Consider the following 20693-nt stretch of genomic DNA (forward strand, 5'->3'; position numbering starts at 1 on the left):
GCATCCCGACAGTGCAGAAGGAGGCTATTCGGCCCATCGAGTCTGCAAGGACCCTGATGTACCGTCAATTACCATGAGACGAGAATGGTGAAACAATCGAGGTTTTATTGCACAAGATGTTGTGCCTCCTGTAGCTGGAACCAGAATGGGAGCAGTGCAGGAGAGCATACACTTTTATACGTCGCCTGCTGGGAGGAGCCAGCAGGCTGGGATTTACTGTGGTACCTGTAATACAGTGGCAGTACCGTAATACATGCAATGTGTTACCAGGGGTGTTTACCACAGACCCTTCAAATGAGAACTCTGCCCATTTATATGCCCTGCCCTATCCCTGTAATCCCATAACCTAACCTGCACATCCCTGAACATTAAAAGGCAATTTAGCACATCTTTGGACTGTGGGAGGAAACTGGAATACCCGGAGGAAGCCCACGCAGACACAGGGAGAAAGTGCAAACTCCATACAGACAGTGACCCGAGGCCGGAATTGAACCTGGGTCCCTGGCGCTGTGAGGCAGCAGTGCTAACCACTGTGCCGCCGAGCCGCCCCTTTTGCTCCCTCAACCTGCCGTAATGTGAATTATAGAAATTGACAACTCTGTATTCCTGGGGTCTGGCCTCTTGCGCATTCCCGCTTTCCATTGTCTCTCCAATATAACCTCGGCCTGAAACTCAGGAATTACGTCTCTAAGTATCACCATCTCATTCTCCTCTTTTAAGACACTCCTTAAAACTCTAGGGCGGGTTCCTCCGGTCCGCCAGCTGCAGTTTCCTGAACGCGCGCCCTCGCCAATGGGATTTCCCCTTGTGGCCACCCCAACGCACCGGGAAATCCACGGGCGTGGGTGCGCCGCCGGCGCGACGGAAAATCCTGCTGGTGGAGAATCCAGCTCCTGCACTTTGAACAAACCTTTGGTAACCCGTCCTAACATCCTTATCTGTTCGCTGTCAAATTTTGTCTCGTATAGTTTCTGTGGAACACTGTGGGACATCTTACTATTTTTTTTTTACTTCAGAGTACCCAATTAATTTTTTCCAATTAAGGGGCAATTTAGCGCGGCCAATCCACCTACCCTGCACATCTTTGGGTTGTGGGGGTGAAACCCACGCAAACACGGGGAGAATGTGCAAACTCCACACGGACAGTGACCCAGAGCCGCGATCGAACCTGGGACCTCAACGCCGTGAGGCAGCAGGGCTAACCCACTGCGCCACCGTGCTGTCCAATATCTTACTATGTTGAAGGTGTCATATAAATGGGAGTCATTGTTGTTGATAATGACATTAGACAGAATTTTATTTACACTGTGTCAATTGTGAGTTTGTTTACAGCTAGAATTGCCTGATCCACATACATATATACATGTCTAAAAATCTAGTGACCCCGTCAAACCTTTAAAGTCACACTTCAGCTATCAACACCCTGGGGGGAGCTACCATTGACCAGAAACTGAACTGCACTGGCCATATAAACACTGTGGCTGCAAGAGCAGATCAGAGGCTGAAGACATTGGATACTGCAAATATTCCTGCACTAGTACTGAAGACTTGTGTTCCAGAACTTTCCGCGCCCCTCGCCAAGCTGTTCCAGTGTAGCGACAACACTGGCATCCATCCAGCAATGTGGATAATTGCCCGGGTATGTCCTGTACACAAAAAGCAGGACAAATACAACCTGGCCAATTACCTCTCAATCATCAGTAAAATGACGGAAGAGATCAATTTCAGTCAATCAAATGGCACTTGCTTCGCAGTAACCAATTTACTGACGCTCAGTTTGAGTTCCTCCAGAACCACTCAGCTCCTGACCTCATTACAGCCTTGGTTCAAACTTCACAAAAGAGCTAAATGCCAGAGGTGAAGTGGGAGTGACTGCCCCTGACATCAAGGCGGCATTTGACCGAGTATGACATCAAGGAGTCCAAGCAAAACTGGAGTCAGTGGGAATTGGGGAAAGCTGCCCGCTGGTTGGAGTCATACCCGGCACAAAGGAAGATGGTTGTGGTGGTTGGAGGTCAATCATCTCAGCTCCAGGACATCACCACAGGAGATCCTCAGGACAGTGTCCTAGGCGCAACCAGCTTCAGCTACTTCATCTGCCTTCTACCATAAGGTCAGAAGTGGAGATGTTCGCCAATGTGACTCCTCAGATAATGAAGCAGTCCAAATCCAAATGCAGAAAATCCAGGCTTGGTTCTGACAAGTGGCAAGTTACATTCATGCCACACAAATGCCAGGCAATGCCCATCTCCAACAAGAGAGGATCTAACCACTGCCCCTTGACATTCAATGGCATTACCATTGCTGAATCCGCACAATCAACATCCAGGGGGTTATCATTGACCAGAAACTGAACAGGACTAGCCATAAAAATACTGTGGCTACCAGAGCAGGTCAGAGGCTAGGAATCCTGCGGCGAGTAGCTCACTTCCTGACTCCCCAGAGCCTATCCACAATCTACCTAGCACAAGTCAAGAGTGTGAAGGAAAACCCTCCCCTAACCTGGATGAGTGCAGCTCCAACAACACTCAAGAAGCTTGGCACTATCCAGGACAAAGAAGCCCACTTGATTGGCACCCTTTTCACAAACATTCACTCCCTCCACCACTAGTGAGCAGTGGCAGCCGTGTGTATCATCTACAAGATGCACTGCAGCTACTCACCAAGGCTCCTTAAACAGCACCTTCCAAACCCACGGCCACTACCATCTAGAAGGACAAGGGCAGAAGTACCTGGGAACCCCACCACCTGCAGATTCCCCTCCAAGTCACTCACCATCCTGACTTGGAACCATATCACTGTCCCTTCACAGTCGTTGGGTCAAAGTCCTGGACCTCCCTTCCTAACACCACTGTGGGTGTACCTTCACTACAAGGACTGCAGCAATTCAAGAAGGTACCTACTCAGTGGCAATTAGGGATGGACAACGAATTCGGGCCTAGCCAGTGAAGCCTACATTCCATGAATGAGTGATTAGAAGCCTGCTTTGGTTCACTTGGACTTCCTCACAGTTGTTCTAGAGGCAATATGGCTCTCCAGCCAGCATCCCTCATTCTCTCTCACCAGGTGGTCTGTCAATCAAAGTAGTCCAGCAGATAGTTTTTTTTAAATTCTCATTGAGAACTGAAGCTTTTTTCATGTTTAAAGAGCAAGGGATTTTTTTTTTAAAAACTGCAGATCATGACAGTTAAACAAACCTTATCGCCCTTCAAGAGCATTTAAATCTGCAACTTGTAACTTCCACACTGCAGGTTAAAGCCCTTGGAAGTGTAAAAATGAGGTCTGTTGTAACTCAATACCAATGGACCTCTGCATCTGCATCCTGACAGCCATTTCCGATGTCCTCTGGGGTTGGCGTGACTCCACAAAATCCAGCACCAAGTGTTTGCAAGCTTGACAACCCTTACATCTTTTGCAGTCAAACACAAGCCCATCCTCAGCTGGTGGTGACAAGCATATACTTTTCAAATCATCCTGAAGATTGGAAACGTTGACTGACTTCTCCTCCAAGGCAGGAGGCACTGAAGCCAACTGTGCTGCCCCAGCCCCATTTGACATCAGCTAATGGCACAGACTGTGGAATTAGCATGAGTATTTGTGGCCTGTGTGTCTCAGAGAAGCATTACACACTGCAGTTACCCACTGAGACACTGAGATACCAGAATAGAACTGGAACATAAAACTAAACATTTCTCAGCAGAGAAAGCAGGAATGTGGATAATTACTTTCTCCTATGAATAAAACTCCTTCCGACGTGTACCCCGCAGATATTGTACATGTTGCGGCAGAAGCTGAGTTTGATGAGTTTTGGCCATGTGTGTTCGACACAAGTGATGCCTGACCTTTGTCTCTGATTTCTGGCTCTAGGAGTTGGAAAGCAAAGAATGAAGGTCTGCTACGTGTATACACACACCCTACTGTGGCATTATCATAAATGTAAGAACTGCAAGGGTTAATGAAATGACTAGAATAGCCACTAGAGGGAATTGGAGTTACAAGTATATAAGACATTGATGCTAAGCCTGGTGGGGGCGAGAAGTAAAGGAGTTAGCTGGAGACAGACTGAAGTAACGATAGTGTCAGTAAGAGCAGATCATAGTTTATAATAGTACAGAGATTAGTTGTAGATGAGTGCAGTTTAAATGTTAATAATTAGGAGTAAGGGCAGCACGGTGGCGCAGTAGGTTAGCCCTGCAGCCTCACGGCGCCGAGGTCCCAGGTTCGATCCCGGCTCTGGGTCACTGTCCGCGTGGAGTTTGCACATTCTCCCCGTGTTTGCGTGGGTTTCGCCCCCACAACCCAAAGATGTGCAGAGTAGGTGGATTGGCCACGCTAAATTGCCCCTTAATTGGAAAAAATTAATTGGGTACACTAAATTTATAAAAAATCAATAATTAGGAGTAATAGGAGGTCGTGTCGAATCCAAATTAGTAGTGTGAATAAATTCATAGCTTTGTTCAAGTTCAAGCTATTTTGTGGTCTTTGCCAACCATCCAGAATTAAGTAACACAAAGAACACGACACCTACAAGCCCAAAATTGAGTTTCCAATGGTTAAATGTGAATCCAGTGAGAATACAATTTGGCAGACAGACACCTTTAGCTCCTCACTGGAAATGTAATTCTGGGATAATAATTGTTACTCGGAAACAATGTCTCCCACTATATGATTGATTAAAGTTAGCTGCAGTTTAATACACTCTGTTTCTGTGAAAGGCTAGCCACCTTGTCAAGATTATTTTCCGTGATTGTGCAGGTAGTTAAGGACGCTTTGGAAATCCTATTACCCTTTTTAACTGGGTTAGATTAGAAACAGCTTCCTCTGTGTTGGCTGCAATATAACGTTAACCAGTGGAATATATGTCACCCTGGAAGGGTCATTTAGAAATCTCCTGTTGCTTTTAGTCATAACTTGCACTGGTCCAGAGTGCAGGTTTGAACAAATAACAGCTCAGTTGTTTAAATATAAAGACAATAGATCTGAATTTATTGGAGAGATATTGAAGGTAGTGCATCCTTTGGAATGGTCATTTAATCCTCGATGTCATAAACAGTCTGTAGATTCTCTGGTGATTCTCAGTTAAGCTGCAATGTCATTTTTTTTGTACTGACTACAATAATGCAAGGTGCAGAAACATTGCGAAGAAGACACTCATTGGAGCCAATGTGAATTCCATTTCATGAATGGGAGAGAAAGGGCAGCACGGTGGCGCAGTGGGTTAGCACTGCTGCCTCACGCCGCCGAGGTCCCAGGTTCGATCCCGGCTCTGGGTCACTGTCCATGTGGAGTTTGCACATTTTCCCCGTGTCTGCATGGGTTTCGCCCCCGCAACCCAAAGATGTGCAGAGTAGGTGGATTGGCCACGCTAAATTGCCCCTTAATTGGGAAAAAAATTGGGTACTCTAAATTTATTTAAAAATTGAATGGGAGAGAAAGATAAATGGGAAAACATTGGTGTGTGTTTATGTATTTATGTGTGTACGTATTTTACATTTATATATATCTATGGGGTTTAGCTCAGTTGGCTAGACAGCAGGTTTGTGCCGCAGAGCAATGCCATCAGCGTGGGTTCAATTCCTGTTCTGGCTGAGGTTATTCATGAAGGCCTTCTCAACTTGGCCCCTCACCTGAGGTGTGGTGATCCTCAGGTTAAATCACCACCAGTCTGTTCTCCCCCTCAAAGGGGAAAGCAGCCTATGGCCATCTGGGACTATGTCGACTTTACCTTAAATATATGTATGTATTTATTGCTGGAATGCAAAACATTGCGTGTTGGCCTTAAATGAAACTCTTATGTTTGAAAGTGTAATAGGAAATGAGAATTGCTGGATTAAATGAACATTCTGAACAGCCCTGAATACAAACAACTGATAACAAGCCAATATGAACATTGCTTTAAATGTTTGAAATGGGATGTCACAAAGAAGGTCATAACAACATGGGAGATGGTGTAGGCTGAGGAATGGCCTGATTGGTTATGGCCGCAGAAATTAAGGTAGACAATTGACGGGTTTAGAAAAACAAACAAAAAAGTTTCATTGGATATTTTGGTTTAAGGAAAGCCTTTAGAGGGCAAAAAGGCTTTGCCAACATAACAAACTAGCTCCACCCTTGGAAATGGGTATAAAAGATGATGCAAATAAAGCTGCCATTGCTTCAGACAAAAGAAGGTGACTTGGCCAATCATCTTGCCAAGGAGGAACTAAATTGATGCTGATCTGATCATTCCGGTAGTAATATATATACTCTCTCTCTCATAATGTTATTGGTGTACTGATCAAGTTGTAGTCTTGAATTGGAACATTTTGTTGTTCTGTTCAGGTTGTAGTTTTGAACCTACATATCAAAAAGTGAATGTTTCCGTAGAGTTCCTGGATTTTCTTCCTCAAGGCGGGTAAGGGTGTTTGGGAAAATTTACGGCTTGGCCCTTCTGCCTCGGGAGAAAGTGCCCGCAGAGGCGGGATCTTCATTGTTGGGGGTGGGTGTGAGCTGGAGCTGGGCCCGCGGATCTGGGAAGAAGTGTGCAGGTAACCACAAAGACTGCTGGATGCCAAGGTGGCGTGTTTAAGAAGCCCATCTCAGTGCAATGAAACTTTGACTCTGTCCTGGTGAAAAGAAATACACATAGACCCTCCCGCCCTCACCACAGACACCCCTTTCACCCTCCAAACACTCCCTATCCAGCCACTTCATAACCCCCCACCCACCCTACATGTCCCTTCATGCCCTCTGTGCCAGCCTCTGTCCATCCACCCACCCCCTCAGGCCCATTATGTCCCCATGCCAGGCTCTGCCTTTCCATCATTGCCCTCAAATTACTCATGCCCCCTTTGCCAGGCTCTGTCGTTTCCATGACCATTGACCCACTATAAACCTTCTAGAACCAATGAACACCACAGTGCAAAGTAGGATGGGTAGAAAAAAGCTTTGAAATAACGTAATCCATTGAGAACTTTTTAGTATGAGAAAAAAGTCTGGATGACAATCTAATAAAAGTGTCAATCATCCAGACACTCTGAGGTTTCAAAATCCACAAGCCACAACCAATTGAAACCACTTGACGTCTGTCAACAAACATTGAGAAATTGACTGCAGAGATCAGAGATCCTGAGCTGCCAATCAAACAATGGTCCCTCTGGAGTGCAGGTATTCTGTTATTCTAATAAATGTCTGGTTCTCAGCCAATCACAAGTAATGAAGGGGTCCTTTTGAACTTACCATTCAACAGGTCACCTCACGCTCACTAGGGTTCATGAATCCCCCAAAGAGCTGTAAACCACGACTCTTTAAAAACCTGGCCCAACTCCATGAAATCTACAGAGGAGGAGATGTTTATCTCTGCAATAGAGCCGGCCAGGATGGGAGCGCCAGACATGAGCTTCTGCTAGGAAGCAGCCCACAACTTTAAACGGCACCCCACGAAAATCGCACATCCTGGGAATGGAGTCAGGAATTCCAGAATCAGCATTTTTCAAGGGCTCTCGAGTCAACCCGACTCTGTGAAAATCCAAGCCCCGCGTGCGTCGTCTGTCAGAAATCTCAGGTAGGAGTGAGGCCTTACACCAGTGAGCAGCAAAATGTACATCCAGTTACAGATTTAGAAGAGGAAATATCGGTGTAAACATCAGGACCTGGAACAGAATGTGACCTTCGAATCCATTATGTGTGACCCGTGCTATGGGGCACATCGCATTCATTCACTGTGTCAAAACCAACTCACTGATGTCGGCTCGAATCTAATTTGATGAGCATGATGATTGTTTGAGTTATTCCAGCAAAACGTTTATTGGTAATTTGGCCTCAACATGTTTCTAAAGCCCTGAAGGAAAACAAAGTTTTAAGGAAGAGTTGCAGCGCTCATTCTTGCACCGATCCATCAGGGCGATGAGATTTCTCCCTTGATTCATTTTATTACCTCGCATTTTCTGTGACCTATTTCAAATGGCTGATATTTAGCAAGCTATCGATTTGGCTTTCAATCCATGTGATGCTGCTGGCTCAGAGGAACATTGCGATAAATTGGATTTACAGAATCCAAATTTAATATTCTAGTCCATGTGAGTACCGGTACTTAAGGGATGCGTTAAGTTCCAAAGGTTTAAAAAGTCACCTGCAAACAAATGCTGCTGTTCCTTAGCAGAACCTGAAACATCTTTGCCTGTGCTTTGAAGTACCGATGAGATAAACTTTAAAAAAAAAATTTGAGTACCCAATTTGTTTTTCCAATTTAGAGCCAATTTAACGTGGCCAATCCACCTAACCTGCACATCTTGGGGTTGTGGGGGTGAAACCCACGCAGACACGGGGAGAATGTGCAAACTCTACACGGACAATGACCCAGGGCCGGGATTTGATCCCGGGTCCTCAGCGCCGCAGTCCCAGTGCTAACCACTGAGCCACATGCCGTCCCCGATGCGATACTCTTAATAAGAATGTTGCAGATTCATCAATTAAAATAAACCATAAACTCTATCATTATAAATCCGTCCCCGGCAGAAAATTCCAAGTGCTAATCACGGCCGTGTGAAGTAGTTTTTTCCCATTCTCCCCTTTAATGCTCTTTGTGATTGTCTGAACTTGTGCTCTCATCTTACCAATAACGAGAAACAATCTTATACTTAATGAAGCTAACCCTTCTGCAACATCTTCTATTCATAGTTTGAAAGTGTCCAACTTCACCTAATGTGATATGGAGATTGGACTGCTCCGGAAGGATAATTAGGCTATCTGGGATAGCCATGAAGTCAGAATCAGAATGCATCATGGAAGGAGGCCATTCAGCTCCGGGTCACTGTCCGTGTAGAGTTTTCACATTCTCCCCGTGTCTGGATGGCTCTCACCCCCACAACCCAAAATGCTGTGCAGAATAGGGGGACTGGCCTCGCTAAATTACCCCTTAATTGGAAAAAAAAGAATTGGATACTCTAAATTTATTTTACGAAAAAGAAATAAAAAGGAATGTGCAAACTCCACACGGACAGTGACCCGGGGCTGGGGTCTTACCCGGGTCCTCGACGCTGTAAGGCAGCAGTGCTAACCATTGTGCCGCCCTTAAACAAAGTAGGCTTTTTGGATCAAATTTCCTTTTCCTATTCCCACTGGATCTCAAAGGTGGATTGGCCACTGCTAAATTGTCCCTTAATTGGAAAAGAAAAATTGGATACTCATAAATTTTAAAACAAATCAGGCCCAAACGCCTGAAGGCGAGGCTGCAATGGCAAGGTGAAGAGATAGCTCCCCTATAACCGCAAATTAAAAATAATTCAGATTCTTGTCTTTAAATGCATTCATGCCCTTGTCCCTCGCTCCCTCTGTAACTTCCTCCAGCCATGCAACCCAATCTTTGAATGCTCCTATTCCCTGAGCCTGGCCTTCTATGTTTCCCCACCATTGGCAGCCTTACCTTCAGGTGTCTGAGCCCAATGCTTCTGAATTGCATCACCAAACTCCTCTGTCGCTTACGCTCACTTCCTTTAAAACCCTTCTTAAAACCAAACTTCCCGTCATTCTTCCTACAGAAAAGCAGAAGGCATTGGGACCCCCGAGTCTGTGCCGCCGTTCAATGAGATCATGGCTGATCTGATAGCGGTTGTCTGCCCCTCATAGAATTTACAGTGCAGAAGGAGGCTATTCGGCCCATCGAGTCTGCACCGATCCTTGGAAAGAGCACCCCATTTAAGCCCACACTTCCAACCTATCCCCGTAACCCAGTAACCCCACCTAACTCATAATCCTTGACTCCCCTCGTCAATCAAAAATCTGTCTGCCTCAGTCTTGAATGTTTGTTGTCCATTTTAAAAAGCTGAATTCGCTTCTGTGAAGTACCTTGGGAGATGTTTCACATTGCAGGGTGCTACATAAATGCAAGTTCTTGTTACTGAACCGGCTGCGCTCTCGCTTCGTGATGGAGCAAGTGACATTGCTAAACTGCACTAACTTGCGAATATTGACGTGAACCAGATTGAACTTCTTCGTGCCAGAGTAATGGCTTTAACCAGCCTGATGTGTAAGGATGATCTTTGCACTCACCTGGTAAACCCAGACAGAGCAGAACACTGTAGTAAATGATTGGAACAACTCCCAAAACACACGGTGATCTCTCGAAACGTGATTCACCCAATTCCTGCCAGTAATCTGGAAATGTGCTATTGTGTTCTTCGATCATATTGTCAGGAAGCGCATTAGATTACCTGCAAAATAAAAAATATTTGGTAACATCGTTCCGTGCTAGACATGTGGAAATGGAAGAGAATGACTGTTCCAATCCAGAAACATGAAACCATCCAAATCTCTGTTGCCCCTATACTAACTCGCACCAATTCCCGTTCACCCATCACTCCTGCCCTTGCTGACCGACATTGGGGCCTTGTTAAGAAAACGCCTGACGGCAGCACGGTGGCACAGTGGTTAGCACTGCTGCCTCACGGCGTTGTTGTCCCAGGTTTGATCCCAGCTCTGGGTCACTGTCCGTGTGGAGTTTGCACATTCTCCCCGTGTTTGTGTGGGTTTTGCCCCCACGGTAGCATGGTAGCACAAGTGGATAGCACTGTGGTTTCACAGCGCCAGGGTCCCAGGTTCGATTCCCCGCTGGGTCACTGTCTGTGCGGAGTCTGCACGTTCTCCCCGTGTCTGCGTGGGTTTCCTCCGGGTGTTCCGGTTTCCTCCCACAGTCCAAAGATGTGCAGGTTATGTGGATTGGCCATGCTAAATTACCCTTAGTGACCATAGAAGGGGTTATTGGGTTACGGGGATAGGGTGGAAGTGAGGGCTTAAATGAGTCGGTGCAGACTCGATGGGCCGAATGGCCTCCTTCTGCATTCTATGTTCTATGTGCAGGGTAGGTGGATTGGCCATGCTAAATTGCCCCTTAATTGAAAAAAGAAACGCCTTGATTTTAAAATTCTGTGTTGAGATCTTTTCATGGTCTCACCACTTCTTAGCTCACAAATCTCCTCAGGTCCCCCAAGCCTTTGCGATATCCTTGTTTCTCTAAATCTGTTCTCTTGATGTGATATTCCTTTTAAAAAAAAATTTAGAATACCCAATTATTTTTTTTCCAATTAAGGAGTAATTTAGCGTGGCCAATCCTCCTCGCCTGCACATCTTTTTGGGTTGTGGGGGTGAAACCCACGCAGACACAGGGGGAATGTGGAAACTCCACACGGACAGTGATCCAGGACCGGGATACGAACCCGGGTCCTCAGTGCCGTAGTCCCAGTGCTAACCACTGTGCTGCCGTGCTGCCCCTTGATTCCTGGTGTGCGCCCCCAGATTTGAATCACTCCGCCAATGGGCTGTACCATCAGGTACTGAGGCCCTAGGCTCTGGAGACACCCCTCTCTAAACCTCTCCACCACTCTCTTTCCACCAATAAGGTATTCCTGAAAAGTCACCTCCTTGACCCAGCTTATTGTCACTTTCCGTAGTACCTCCTTATCAGGCTGGGTGTTAAAGTTTGCTCTCAAACACTTCTGGGAAGAACCTTATGATGTTTCATTATGTTAAAGGTGCTATATCAATGCAAGTTGTTGTTATAAAAACAGAAAATGCTGGAAAAACTCAACAGGTCTGGCAACATCTGTGGAGAGCGAAACAAAAGTTAACATTTCGAATCTGACTCTTCTACAGAGCAGTTGTTATTCTGCCTACTGCGATTAGATGACACTGTTGCTTCACAGCGCCAGGGTCCCAGGTTCAATTCCCGGCTTGGGTCACTGTATGTACGGAGTCTGCACGTTCTCCCCGTGTCTGCGTGGGTTTCCTCCGGGTGCTCCGGTTTCTCCCCACACGTCCCGAAAGACGTGCTTGTTGGGTGAATTGGACACTCTGAATTCTCCCTGTGTGTACCTGAACGGGCAGCACGGTAGCCTTGTGGATAGCACAATTGCTTCACAGCTCCAGGGTCCCAGGTTCGATTCCAGCTTGGGTCACTGTCTGTGCGGAGTCTGCACATCCTCCCCGTGTGTGCGTGGGTTTCCTCCGGGTGCTCCGGTTTCCTCCCACAGTCCAAAGATGTGCAGTTTAGGTGGATTGGCCATGCTAAATTGCCCTTAGTGTCCAAAATTGCCCTTAGTGTTGGGTGGGGTTACTGGGTTATGGGGATAGGGTGGAGGTGTTGACCTTGGATAGGGTGCTCTTTCCAAGAGCCAGTGCAGACTCGATGGGCCGAATGGCCTCCTTCTGCACTGTAAATTCTATGATAATCTATGAAACAGGTGTCGGAGTGTGGCGACGAGGGGCTTTTCACAGTAACTTCATTGCAGTGTTAATGTCAGCCTACTTGTGACAATAAAGATTATTATTATTATTATTTTAAAAGTCCTTAATTCTGCAGGGAGCTTTATTACCTAATCCAGGGGCAGGGGCATTTCTTAAATTGTAGCACGCTGAATGAAAAATTGGCACTTTGCACAGTGAACATTGTGCATCAGGAAACACCCTCCTGTTTCTGCTTACATCATTACATGACGTAATGCCAATTGAATGGCTAAAGCTCTCGAAGCTAACACTGGCCTTTGTTTATGTGGGTATTGTTCCAAATGTGCTCAACTAAATTCCACACTTATTTCAAGCTATAATTTACTTTGTGCAGATTCATTTTCTAATCGCGTAACATTATCAATTAACCAAACTCAACCATAAAAGCAAGAATATGCTTTATATCTGTAAGGAATCCAAGTGATGGTCCTCCTTGGGTGCCGAAGGTGCTCAGGTGGCACTGCCAGCTGACAGGGGCATTACCCAGGTGTCAAGCTGGCATTTTCTGCATGTGCGTGATCGGGCTGGGGATGCCCGATGTGGGGGGGAGGAGGGGGCCGCGGGACTCTCCCATATTATGTTCCCGTCTGGGGAGGGATATCGGGGTTCCTTTTGAGGGCCTCGATCTCTCGCTACCGTGGGACGTTCTGGCAAGCGGAGCTCCCCATTGTAGAAAAAGGGGGCTATGTGCAGCCGTGGCCGCCCGTCCCCAGTTCAGGTCCCTTATTCAAAACGAGTCGTGTTGAATAGCCACGTGTTTCCCGGCACTGCGAGTGCCAGGAAACACTCGGTGAACATGCCCGCTCGGGGACTTTGTCCCCTTTTGGGAAGATCGGGCCCTGTGACTTTCCTGCTACGCAGTAAGCTGAATAAAGTAACTCTTGAAATTGGCTTCTGTTCATACAAACTAAATCAAAATGTTTATTAAAAATGTATATTGGACCCAATTTTAACTTACTCATTCACTTATAAGGAGTTAAAATTAGGCCCCATGTTATTACTTTGCAGGTTTCTCAACCCTCAATTTAGCGCAAACACTGGTTACTCAGTACGAGCTTACAAACACACTAATGCATTCAAACTTGCTAACCATCAGCATTTCTGAATCTGCATTTCAGTGTGCGCTAACAAAATCAGCACCTTCTGTTCCCCTCAGGGCTGCTTGTATGAGAGGTTCCTGTTGCTAATTGAGATGATCCCCACTGCTACGAGGTGGGTGTTGTCAGGGAAACGGGGCTCCCCACCATCGACAGTTTGCAAAGGGCGAACTCAGGTAGCTTGTGCGAAGGGAGGGTGGGGGCGGGAAAAATGGTAATGAAGAAAGGGTAATGATTGGAAATGAAAAGGAGCGGGGAGAGGCAAATGGATTGATTGACTGATTGATTGATATTTATTGTCACATGTATCGAAGTACAGTGAAACGTATTTTTCTGCGGCCAAGGGAATGTACACAATACGTACATAGTAGGCAAAAGAATAATCGACAGAGTACACTAACAATGGTACATCAACAAATAGAGATTGGTTACTGTGCGGAACAAGGGCCAAACAAGAGCAGCATAGGGCGCTGTGAATAGTGTTCTTACAGAGAACAGATCAGTCCGAGGGGGAGTCGTTGAGGAGTCTTATAGCTGTGGGGAAGAAGCTGTTCCTATGTCTGGATGTGCGGGTCTTCAGACTTCTGTACCTTCTGCCTGATGGACGGGTCTGGAAGAGGGCAAAGCCTGGGTGGGAGGGGTCTCTGACAAATGAAGAGGAGAGATAAGGATAAGGAGACAGGGAGTGGTGTTTGGAGGGGACAGGGCACTTTGGGGTTTAGTGACATAGGAATACATTATTTATATCACTGCGTCGCGTGTTCAGAAACAAATGAAAACCCAATTTTACAGAAAGACCAGGGACTCTTTCAAAGTTTCAGGGATGAGAAGCTGGTCTCGCCCCACACATCAGTTCTGAGATCAACTAGCAACAGTAAAAAACTGCTCTCCTGATAAGTATAGTTGCTGATGTCGTGAAAACATTCTTCTTCACAAATTGGTCAGGATTTGAAAGAGTCAGTGGAAACCAATCCTCGGTATAAACAAATCTTCGATTGCAGTTGGCTGCCAACCTTGGAGCGGGATGTTCCAGTCCCGCCAGTGGCACGAGTCCTCGTGGTCGGGATGGGAAAATTTCCAGCCCCGCCATGGTGGCATTTGCCGCGAGAGTTTCTGCGGCCCAGTCAAAGGTCCACTGACTATCGGCGGGACTGGGTGAGGATGTAATATCCCACCCTTTGTTTGGCTGTTTCAACCTGTTCTCCATTTTGCAAAGAAACCAGTGCGAAAATATTGGGCTGGATTCTCTGCTGCCCAATGCCGATATTGTAATTGGCGATCGGGTGGAGAATTGGCTCCGACGCCCGAATGGAGCCGGCACCCATTCAGCCATGCTCTTCCCCCTCGGAATTGGCATAATCGGCGCCGCGCGCCTTTGCAACGGCATTGGTCCGTCATCGGCAGGACCTCCCGCGATGCTCCGTCCCCGTTGGGCTGAGTTCCCGACAGCGCGGGGCACGGGTGGTCTCACATCAGGTCCGGAACCCGGCATGGTGGCTGCGGGCTGTGTCCAGCGGCGCACACTTGGCCGGGATCCGTGCCGCTGGCTGGGGCGGCTTTTCGCGAGGGCTGGGGGACCGGTGGGGGGGTGGCCAGGGTGTGGGCTGTGGGGTCGCAGATGGCGGGTTGGGTCTGCGCATGGCGCAACCGCTGCAGGTCATCAGCCGTGCGCATGTGCGGCCAGGGACCGGCCATTTTTGGCGCGGGAGCCGGGGGTTTCCACCCAGCCCCGCTGCTAGCCCCTCACCGGTCCCAGAATCGGTGAGGGGTCAGCGCCGATTTTTTGGTCGTATACCTGCCGCAAATTCTCCATTCGAGCCGGCACTTAACCACTGAAATGGAGAATCCAGCACATTGGGTCCAACCTGACAGTACATCACAGAAGATCTTTGAAAGAAGCACTTCTGAAATGGAGACACTTTGAAGAATAACAAGGAAGTGTTTCTCTGTGTGCAACAAAATTGAAAACCACATGTTCTTTCGAAACCTTCACACAGGAGAACTTTTTCTCTTGTAATCCGAATAACCTTTTATTGCATGATATAAAATGCAGAACAAGCTAGTGGTGCTGATCACAGATCAGCTGCTGTCTGCGAACTCTCCAGAACTACAGAAGTGGCCGTGCGCAATGAAACGTGTGAGTTATTCCGACACAAAAATACCCTGAAGCAGCCATTCATCAACATAACAGCCGTGGAAGTAGCCCATTTCAATGTCGGCCATGAAACGCTCTCGCTGCCTTTCAGAAAGCCAAGGCAATTACTATGAAAATGAGCTCCGTCCGCCCTGCAGGAATGGAACTCGGACACGGCAACAGATGCTGGTTAAAATGAGCAGACAGTAATTACACCGATAGGCCATTTCCCCCCGAATCACTAGACATGAAATGCAAGCAGAAATGCTCGCTCATCCCCACTGGGCGTTGGGTGACAATTCCACCTCACCATCATTACTGACAATTCCGGATAATATAGGAATATCGGAACATCAGGAATAGGAGGAGGCCATTCAGCCCCTGGTATCTCAATTCCATTTATCCAGCTGATATCATCAGCTCTGTGATGACAATTAAGCTTCCCGCCCATTTTGGAATATTTTCCTTTCATTCAAATCTTACCTGGACACCGAGATCTCAGTTTTTTTTAAGTTCCCACACCTGCACAAACCAACAGTTAGTGTCTATTTTTTTTAACATTAACCAGGTGTCCCTGTGCAGAACCTGCTGACCAGACTTACAGCTGTACCACATTAAGTGAGGACAAATGTTACCGTGGCCCACAACAACATGCTCATTTTAACAACTTGCATTTCTATAGCACCTATAAGGGGTTCCAGAGACTCTGGGCGGGATTCTCCGACCCCCCTGCCGGGCCAGAGAATCGCCGGAGGACCGGCATGAATTCCGCCCCCGCCGGCTGCCGAGTTCTCCGGCGCCGGGATTTGGCGGGGGCGGGAATCGCGCCGCGCCGGTGAGGGGGGAAAGACGTGACATAGATGGAGAATGAGGAAGGGGAGGGGGAGGGGAAAGGGAGCTGCGCCACAAGAGGCGGGTCAGGTAAAGGGATGTTCCCGCGCCAGAAAGAATATGGCGGGAAGACAGGCGCAAGGCGGATGGGAGTTCCCCACACGGCGGGGTCGAGGAGTGAGCAGGAGTAGCTGGGGTCAGTTGAAGTCAGCTGACTTACGGAAGTAATATGGGGGAGCAATCACGCTAGAAAGAGATCTGGGGGGGGGGAAGGGGGAGGGGGGGACAACTGGGTTGCTGCTGCGGAAATCCAAAAGGAAATGGCTAAAGAGTGGGTGGACGGGGCTGGTGTGCGACGCTGGGGGAGCGAGTGGGAGCGCGGAGGCGGGATATGGGACTGGCCTAGAGAAGGTAATGGCTAGTCGACACGGGAGGGGGGCAGGTAGCCCCCTAGTGAGGCTGATCACGTGGAACGTGAGAGGCCTGAACGGACCGATTAAAAGGGCCCGAGTGCTCGCGCATTTGAAAGGACTAAGGGCAGACGTGGTTATGCTCCAAGAGACGCACCTGAAGGTGGCGGACCAAGTTAGGTTAAGGAAAGGATGGGTGGGACAGGTGTTCCACTCAGGACTAGACGCAAAGAATAGAGGGGTGGCCATATTGGTGGGGAAACGGGTAGCATTTGAAGCAAAGAACATCGTAGCAGATAGCGGAGGTAGATATGTAATGGTGAGTGGCAGGCTGGAGGGAATGGAGGTCGTGTTGGTTAATGTATATGCCCCGAACTGGGACAATGCGGGATTTATGAGACGGATGCTGGGGCGTATACCGGACCTGGAGGTAGGAAACTTGATTTTAGGAGGGGACTTTAATACTGTGCTGGACCCGGGGCTAGATAGATCCAGCTCAAAGACCGGAAGAAGGCCGGCAGCGGCCAAGGTGCTTAAGGGGTTTATGGACCAAATGGGGGGAGTGGATCCATGGCGATTTCTTAGACCTAGGGCTAGGGAGTTCTCCTTCTTCTCCCATGTCCATAAAGTGTACTCCCGGATAGATTTCTTTGTTTTGGGAAGGTCGTTGATCTCTAGGGTGGAAGAAGCTGAGTATTCAGCCATAGCGGTTTCGGACCATGCCCCACACTGGGTGGACCTGGAACTAGGAGAGGAAAGGGAGCAGAGAGCACTCTGGCGATTAGATGTGGGATTGATGGCGGATGAGGGAGTGTGTGCAAGAGTGCGGGGGTGTATTGAGAGATACCTGGAGGTCAATGACGACGGCGAGGTCCCTGTGGGAGTGGTATGGGAAGCACTAAAAGCGGTGGTCAGAGGAGAGCTGATCTCCATTGGGGCCCACAAAGGGAAAACAGAGGCCAAGGAAAGGGAAAGATTACTGGGGGAGATTTTAAGGGTGGATAGGGAATTTGCAGAGACCCCGGAGGAGGGACTGTACAGGGAGAGGAGACGACTCCAGACGGAGTTTGACCTCCTGACCACCAGAAAGGCAGAGGTGCTGTGGAGGAAGGCACAGGGGAGGAGGTATGAATATGGGGAAAAGGCTAGTCGCCTGCTGGCTCATCAGTTGCGAAAGAGGACAGCAGCGAGGGAGATAGGAGGAATTAGAGACGAAAAGGGAGACACGGTGCGAAGAGCAGGAAAGATAAATGAAGTGTTCAAGACCTTTTATGAGGGACTGTATAGGTCTCAACCCCCAGAGGGAGAGGAGGGGATGCGGCAGTTCCTGGATCAATTGAGGTTCCCGAGGGTGGAGGAGCAGGAGGTGGTAGGCCTGGGGGCACCGATTGGGGTGGACGAGGTTATTAAGGGACTGGGGAGCATGCAAGCAGGGAAGGCTCCGGGACCAGACGGGTTCCCGGTGGAATTTTACAGAAAATATGTGGACTTGTTGGCCCCGTTGATAGTGAGGACGTTCAATGAGGCCAGGGAAGGAGGGACTTTACCCCCGACAATGTCGGAGGCGACGATATCGCTAATTTTGAAGAGGGATAAAGATCCGTTGCAGTGCGGGTCCTATAGACCTATTTCATTATTGAACGTGGACGCCAAATTGCTGGCAAAGGTACTGGCATCGAGGATAGAGGACTGTGTCCCGGGGGTGGTGCACGAAGACCAGACAGGGTTCGTAAAAGGGAGACAACTGAATGTTAACGTGCGACGACTATTAGGGGTGATAATGATGCCCCCAGTGGAGGGGGAGGCAGAGATAGTGGCGGCAATGGATGCAGAGAAGGCATTTGATAGGGTGGAGTGGGAGTATTTATGGGAGGTGTTAAGGAGGTTTGGGTTCGGGAACGGGTTTATTAGCTGGGTCAAACTTCTTTATGGGGCCCCAACGGCAAGTGTAGTTACGGGTCGACAAAGATCGGAGTATTTCCGACTATATAGGGGAACAAGACAGGGATGCCCGCTGTCTCCATTGTTGTTCGCGTTGGCAATCAAACCTTTGGCCATGGCGTTGAGAGACTCCAGGAAATGGAGAGGGGTGATTAGAGGGGGAGAAGAACACCGAGTCTCGCTATACGCAGATGACCTATTGTTATACGTGTCGGACCCAGCGGGGGGATGATAGAGGTTATGCGAATGTTGAGGGAGTTCGGGGATTTCTCGGGGTATAGGCTAAACATGGGGAAGAGTGAATTATTTGTGATACATCCAGGGGACCAGAGCAGAGAGATAGAAGGCCTGCCTCTAAGGAAAGTGGAAAGAAACTTCCGATACCTGGGGATTCAGATCGCTAGGAGCTGGGGAACCTTGCACAGACTTAATCTGACACGGCTGGTAGAACAAATGGAGGAGGACTTCAAGAGGTGGGACATGCAGCCTCTGTCGTTGGCGGGCAGAGTGCAGGCAATTAAGATGATGGTCCTCCCGAGGTTCTTATTTGTATTTCAATGTCTCCCTATACTAATCACTCAGACCTTTTTCAATAAAATAGACAGGAGCATCACGAGCTTCGTGTGGGCAGGGAAAGTTCCGAGAGTAAGGAGGAGGTTCCTTCAGCGTAGCAGGGACAGAGGAGGATTGGCACTACCGAACTTGGGCGATTACTATTGGGCCGCCAATGTGGCAATGATACGTAAATGGATGATGGAGGGTGAGGGAGCGGCGTGGAAAAGACTGGAGCGAAAGTCCTGTAAAGGGACGAGTTTAGAGGCGCTGGTGACGGCGCCGCTACCGTTCTCACCAAAAGAGTTTACCATGAACCCGGTGGTGGCGGCAACATTGAATATCTGGGGACAGTGGAGGCGACAGAGAGGTGTGCAGGGAGCCCTGGTGATTCCCAATCAGGAACAACCATAGATTTGCCCCAGGAAGAATGGATGGAGGATTTCAGAGCTGGCACCAGTTGGGAATTAGGAGGGTGGGAGATTTATTTATAGATGGGACTTTTGCGAGCTTGGGAGCATTGGAGGAAAAGTATAAGTTGCCCCGGGGAAACTTCCTGAGATATATGCAGGTGAGGGCGTTTACTAGACAACAGGTGAGGGAATTTCCGCTGCTCCCGACACAGGGGACTCAGGACAGAGTGCTTTCGGGGGTGTGGGTCGGAGAGGGCAAGGTGTCAGAGATATACCGAGAGATGAGGGAAGAGGGGGAGGAGTTGGTGGGCGAACTAAAAGGAAAGTGGGAAGAAGAGCTAGGGGAGGAGATTGAGGAAAGTATGTGGGCTGATGCCCTAAGCAGAGTAAACGCCTCTTCCTCATGCGCCAGGCTTAGCCTGATTCAATTCAAGGTGCTACATAGAGCACACATAACGGGAGCAAGATTGAGCAGGTTCTTTGGAGTGGAGGACAAATGTGGGAGGTGCGGCGGAAGCCCGGCAAACCACGCACATATGTTTTGGGCGTGCCCAGCACTGGAAGGGTATTGGAAGGGAGTGACAGGAGTGATTTCGCGGGTGGTGAAGGCCCGGGTCAAACCAGGCTGGGGGTTAGCTCTATTTGGAGTTGCGGATGAGCCGGGAGTGCAGGAGGCGAAAGAGGCCGACGTTGTGGCCTTTGCGTCCCTAGTAGCCCGGCACAGGATCCTACTCATGTGGAAGGAGGCGAAACCCCCCGGACTGGAGGCCTGGGTAAACGATATGGCGGGGTTCATTAAACTGGAGCAGATAAAGTTTGCCCTGAGAGGATCGGCTCAAGGGTTCACCAGGCGGTGGCAGCCATTTCTCGACTACTTAGGGGAACGTTAGAGGGAAGACAGATGACCTGCAGCAGCAACCCGGGGGGGGGGGGGGGGGGAGGGGGGGGGGTTGGGGGTTTTAGTTTATGTTAAACGATTATGGGGTTTAGTTATTTGTTTATTGTTAAAATTTCTTTACTGGTACGTTTACTTTGTAAGAGGGAAAAAATTGTTGTT

General features: G+C 48.5%; 1 protein-coding gene across 1 annotated transcript in view; it reads right to left on the reverse strand.

Annotated features, from left to right (window-relative positions):
* gpr142 (G protein-coupled receptor 142) overlaps nucleotides 1-20693 on the reverse strand; it is a 28053-nt gene that overhangs the window by 5989 nt on the left and 1371 nt on the right. Inside the window, exon 2 of the mRNA XM_072482019.1 lies at nucleotides 10030-10190. Coding sequence (XP_072338120.1) covers nucleotides 10030-10165 — 136 coding nt within the window. The 5' untranslated portion in view covers nucleotides 10166-10190. The remainder of the gene's footprint in view (nucleotides 1-10029; nucleotides 10191-20693) is intronic.

Source organism: Scyliorhinus torazame, chromosome 18 (assembly GCF_047496885.1).
Source record: "Scyliorhinus torazame isolate Kashiwa2021f chromosome 18, sScyTor2.1, whole genome shotgun sequence".
Lineage (NCBI taxonomy): Eukaryota > Metazoa > Chordata > Chondrichthyes > Carcharhiniformes > Scyliorhinidae > Scyliorhinus > Scyliorhinus torazame.